The sequence below is a fragment of the Alligator sinensis genome, unplaced genomic scaffold (genome assembly GCF_000455745.1).
Source record: "Alligator sinensis unplaced genomic scaffold, ASM45574v1 scaffold1299_1, whole genome shotgun sequence".
NCBI lineage: Eukaryota > Metazoa > Chordata > Crocodylia > Alligatoridae > Alligator > Alligator sinensis.
The window spans coordinates 680,106-686,167 of NW_005842647.1; the positions used below are offsets into that span (position 1 = coordinate 680,106).

The 6,062-nt window shown below is 41.2% G+C and overlaps 1 protein-coding gene across 2 annotated transcripts in view; it reads right to left on the reverse strand.

Annotated features, from left to right (window-relative positions):
- Positions 1 to 6,062, reverse strand: part of MRPL23 (mitochondrial ribosomal protein L23) — a 28,480-nt gene that overhangs the window by 9,988 nt on the left and 12,430 nt on the right. For both annotated transcript variants that reach the window (XM_025215523.1, XM_025215524.1), the window contains exon 5: positions 3,298 to 3,624. In XM_025215523.1, coding sequence (XP_025071308.1) covers positions 3,475 to 3,624 — 150 coding nt within the window. In that variant the 3' untranslated portion in view covers positions 3,298 to 3,474. The remainder of the gene's footprint in view (positions 1 to 3,297; positions 3,625 to 6,062) is intronic.

Sequence of the window (6,062 nt, forward strand, 5' to 3'; positions counted from 1 at the left end):
GACAAGAAATGCAAAACCTGCCAACACATCTCCACCACCCCCACTATTACTACACCCCACAACAGAGCCATCAGCATCCCAGGATCTTACAGCTGCACCTCCAGAAATGTAATATACCTCATCCAGTGCACCAAATGCCCTGATGGAAAATATGTAGGAGAGACCAAACAACAACTGCGCACCAGAATGAAGGCACACTGGAAATCTATCAAAGACAGAAATACCCAATTCTGTCACATTTCTCACAAGAAAACCACTCTCTCTCCAATCTCTCAGTCCTGATCCTCAAAGGAAACTTACACAATACGTCCCAGAGATGAGCCTATGAACTCCACTTCATCAACCTCCTGGATAGTAAAAATCATGGACTAAATATAGACATTGGATTTATGCCACATTATAACCTGCCTGACATCTGACTCCCCAGGTATCTCTCCACTTTCATCCCCATTTTCTCTCTTCCCTCCGCCTGTCTCTCACCCATTGACTCCTCAATCTACATTTTCACTGACTACCTGTCTTTTATGCATACCAGCCCAGCTGCTGGCTTCTTTACTTTTCATTCCATCCAGGAAGAGCACATACCAACTGCTGAAACTTCCTTAACCTGATGAAGGGTTTTTGAACCCGAAAGCTTGCTTAATAATTATTTTCCAACTATTTGGGTTGGTCTAATAGAAGATATCAGATTCACGCAAGGAACTTTGTCTGCTTATGTCCTTAAACCAACACAGCTACAACCTACACCCCTCAATTAACAATGGGCATTTTCTAAAAACTGTTCAATGCAAAAATCTTTCTGATCCAGTGAATACTACGATGTAAAAGTAGATTTAGACATTGTTTTTAATATAGTCACTCATTATTTTACCACCTTTACTTTAACTTCAATAGAATAGAGTTGAAAGGCAGCTAGCAAGGGAAATTCTCTGAATTACTAGGGTCAGATTTTGATCCCCAGTCCCCATCCTTCTGCTCTGTGCCACTAGTAGCACAGAAAGTTGGCTATTCCTTGCATGCAGTAAAGTCCAAGGACTGCCAAGGATTAATATAACTAACATAGCTCTATGCCCCATGCTCCTGAGTCCCACGGCTATGCCAGACATTTCTATTCTAGCTAGTTCAACATACAGAATACAAACCCCATTCAAGCACAAGAAAAGGTAGGCCAGGGGTGGCATCTTAGTAACCAACTGATTCAAAAGGCATGAGCTGTCATAGGTTACAGCCTACTTAGTCTTAACCAAAGCAGTTATATATGCTGCAGAGCACAATACTAAACTCTTCAGTGCGAAGAGTTGCTGCACTGTGAGCCCAGAGCTGGCCAACCAGGGATAAGGATGCATGCAATAAAGAACTAACCAATTTCCTCAATGCCAGCTGGCAGTGTAAGAGATTATTATACTCCACAAGACGTCACATAGTGAAGGTAGCCTGCTTTGTAGACTAGCCGGTTTAAAATGTATTTAGCATTTATGCTGCAGTAGCAATTTGAGGTCTTAATGAGGATCAGGTCCATACTGTTCTGCAAGCTGTGCAAATAGGCTGACACCCCCTTATGCAACCAACATATAGTCTAAGGGAGGAGTATGATTGCTGGAGCATAGTCCCTTTTACCAACAGGTCTGCAAATTTAACCATTCTGCTCTATAACAGTGGGTCAACTTCTGCTGGATTGTAAGGTGTCAGGTGTCACTAGCGATCTTTAGAAGTGACATATTTACAGCACAAGCCAAGCATTAAAAAGCTATTTTAGATGGACTCAGTCCTACATATACTTCTGCAACTTTTATAGTAGCTTTGCAGTAGTAATAACCTCCCTTACCTCCCTATTACTTTCTAACCCTCTCTCAAAGCATCTGTTTAAGTACTGGCTGACTTATGCAGACCATGATGCACTCAAAAGCTCTCTTGGAAGTTGTACAAGGAGGGGGTGGGAGACTCACTGGATCTGTACACGGCAAACCACAGAAGGAGATGGACTATAAAGAAGCAGGAACGAAACAACTAATGAGCATGAGAGGGGTGCATAAAATCCTATTTGGACTGCCTCTCTGGGGAACAGCTGTCTCCTTGTAAACATCTTGCTAGCTGTCCAAACAGCAAGTTTGGAGAGAGAACAGTAAAGGAGAGTGTCTGGTCAGTGGGAGAAGAGCGTTGAAGGGGAGGGCTCATTCACTGCCTTGCCAAGTGCTCCATGTGGGAGAACTAAGAAGCAAGGGAAAATTGAGCGGCAGAGGAATAGATTTGCATGTCTAGCAGCCCATCAAGAGGAAACAGCACAGTAAGGATGGCATAGCTCCCTTTCCAAATGGCAGGGTATTTCAGTTGCTTTTCTCTATCTACAGAATCCCCTATTCCACGCTTTGGACACACAAGCCAAGTACCTCATTTGGTGGAGAGGAGAAGGAAAGGATGTGTCCCTTCCACAGCAAGGAAGAAAAGCCAGGAGGACAAGACAATCCTGAACGTAGCAGCCTGTAAGGCATCTCCACACTAGAAGGGTTGCTAGTAGACCTATACTGATAAACCTCAGTGTACCTGCCATTACACCAAGAAACAAAGCATTTGCAGTACAGCTTAAGCCAGTAATGTCTGCAAGGTAGGTTACAAAAAGTGCTTTCGCCAGTACTGTCAGCCCAACTGTGTCCATGCTACGAGTTTTGCAAGCATCACAATGTAGTCACATTCTACATGACACTGCCATAAAAGCATAAGTTTCTGATGCAGATCTGTCTTCAGAGGCAATTACCCATGTCACATAACAGCAACTGAAGTGAAAGTTACTTTTTATGCATTGTTTCAAGTCTTTGTGGTCTAAATAAGTGTGTGTATGAATATGTAGTCTTTTCCTTGAAAATGAAATGCTCCAATCAAGTAAGAACATGTTACACAGTGAAAAAGTTAAATTAAATCACAGCAACATCCTCAAAACTGGTCAATTTGAAAGTACTAAAGTAAGTACTATTTAATCGGAGCGTTAGTCCACCTGACAATTAGTGCTCTGAAATACAGCATTCAACTATGCATTAGTTGACTACAAACTCTTATCTTCCTTACATTGCCCCTTCATGATCATATCCACCTGCTTACCCTTTATATATACACACTATATAACTCATGCTATACTTGCACTGGAGTGTGGTACTCACATTATGCAAATAACCTGCAATACGAGGAAGTGAGTCAAGGGAAAAAGACAATCTTGCAGCAAATGTGAACAGATAGCAAATTCTGTGCTTAAAAGATCTCAATGCTTCATATGAAAGACCCAAAATGCTGTAGGATTTATTTTACCTTTTTATTTCTTTGGGGGCATTTTGTTGTAGTCTTACATAGAAAACTGAGAATAACAAAATGCTACCAAAAGCTGCTCAGAAATAAAGCCCATGTCTTTATGAAGAGAGGAAGCAGCAGGTTCTGCGGATTAAAATCCCCTGGAGAGGCCTAAAGAAAGGCAGCTGGCTCATTCCATCAAAGTCTAAACCAATCCGGAACTCCTCCTCGCCTGGGATCGACTTGGTACTTCTGTCTTTCTTCCTCAAGATATTTGTTCTGGATGTGTTCTGTTGTTTGTTCTCTCTCTGGAAATAGGTTGGGGAACTGAAAAGTTTGTCCCTGATCCTAAAGAAAGAAAACAAATGGTCAAACGTGCATTCCAGCTTTTTTCTGCAGCAGCTGTGATGTACTTGCTTACTGCTACAACTGAAGACCACCCCAAAGCTTCAGCTGGTGCACAGTGTTTCTTCCTACATCTCCCAAGCCAAGTGAGATTCTATGCACACACATACACCACCTCCCACAAGCATATGTAGTTGGCACTGCACTTATGATTGTTTCTGAGAACAAATTAAAAGACTGGCAACTATTTATAAGACATGAATGATCAGGAGGTTGCCAAAACCCATCTCTTACAACAAACCAATGTAACAGCTGAGGGGTGCTTGTATTGGCTAAGCAGGTTAAATCAAGGACAGGGGCAGGGAGTGATTCTGTTAGAGTGCCAGCTTCAGGAAACTATGTAAAACACATTTATTCTGGTTAGCACCTAGGTAGCAGTCTGTGTTTAGGGCAGGTTAATTTATATTGTAACAACTGTATTTAACATGCCCTGCTGTGATGCCAAAGATACTGTGGCTCAGTTAAAGCAACAGCCACTGGAGGGTATCATGTAAGAGTTCAGCATGGTAAATGACAATTCTCACACTAGCTGGAATAAAGTAAAAAATGTAAAAACAATAGATTGGGGAAAAGCCCATCTAATGTGTTCATGAGATAAAGGGGATTCAATCTGATCAAGATTTTAGCATGCTTCAGGAGCTTAACTAAGAATCTATCTATGCTGCATGATAGTACTGTGATTTAAGCACATCAAGGAACATCCACATCATAACCACGTCCTTCAACTTAGTAGCGTCAGCAGTACAGATTAAGCCAGCCCTAAGGCCTTGTCCACACTGGCAAGAAGACAGACCGGTTAGATTCCCCCAACACAAATGGCCCTAAGTAGCAAGTACAGCTTATATTGCCTGGTAAATTTTGAAAGGGAGACTTGTAATCCGGCATGTCCATGCCAGTATGTTTCCCAGACTGATATGCTTCCATTAGTGGAAAATGAAGGAAAGCTGTCCCTACAACATACTAGCAACATCCAGTGATTTACAGTGCACTGCAAAACAGCTTTTATTCCAAAAAGAGGATATTAAGGTATGCACAGAGACTGTAATAGAACCAAACTTTTCAGCCATTTATCAAAGCGCTCACAGTTCCCTTCTCAAGGCTGGTGAAAGTCAAATCTTGAACAGAAAAAGGCAATCTCTATCTGGAACCTTTTAATAAATAAAAATCAGCGTAGACAAGTTGGCTCTTTCCAGCTCTTGTTTTCTGAAGAAATTCTGATTTTGGCTGGCAGCCAGATGTGATTTGAAACAGCCAAGACATTACACCCTGAGAACTGAAGATTTATAAATCTTAAGTAACAATACTATGCAGTAATACTATGCTGTAGCATGCTGGAGCGCTGAAAGGCATATGAAGAATAGTTATTGTGCATGCTCAGTAGTTAGTTTTGAAAAGCATGCATCTTGGCTTTTTTCAAAATATAATAAATACCAAGAGGCATAAGTTTGCATAAAGGGCTAAGTGTATATCCAGGCATATTTCAATTCAAACTATGCTTGCAGCTCCCAAATTTTTTTGGTTCACTTTACCACACCTTCTTAAAACATCTTGTGATGCAAATCGATGGAACATCAAGCTCTCCCATTTTTCACTTTGGGAAACTGCTTTCTGCTTTTTTTCTTCTAGTATGTAAAAAAGTAAGAAATTGCCATTTTTAAAATAACAGCGTAGCCAAGCAACCAACAATAGTACGAAAAAAGACTCAAGATGATCCTAGCAATATAAGAAAGTCACTACTGACTTCAATAGGACAAGGATTTCACTTCTAGTCTCTAGGGCTGAGAGCAACCTCCTGCTAGTACCACCAAGACACCAAGTTCACTTTACAAAAATGTGGGAAGTTATTCCCCTTGCTTAAGGCCTGCCAGAGCCCAAGCCTAGACATCTTCCAGAAGAACTGTAAGTTCTTATTTGGGGATGTACTTAGTAAGAAGCCTAAGCTGGAATGTTGTTTGGGGAGTTTTTGTTTCATATTTTGTTTTAATATTTTACTTTTTTTATGTTACTCTGCCTCTTGCTGCAAGCTGCTGGGAGCCTTTGCTGGGAAGGGCAGCACATAAATCTAATAAATAAATGTGAACTTTGAACATGCAAGTGGAAGATAGGATTCCAGTGCTGACACTGGTTTGCAATGTAACCTTCTGCAAGGCATTTAACCTCACTGGGCCCTAAATTCTTCCCTTTGTAAACTGAAGATAATAGCCTTATGAGACGGCTCTTATGAGGCTTTGGTTTGGTCTACATAAAGTTCTGCCAGCACAGCTATGCTGGTTAGGAATGTGAAAAATCACATTCCTACCCAACACAGCTCTGCTAGCAAAAACCCTCATGCAGATGAAGATATACCAGCATATGCCAGGAAAGCTTATTCTGTGTAGGGA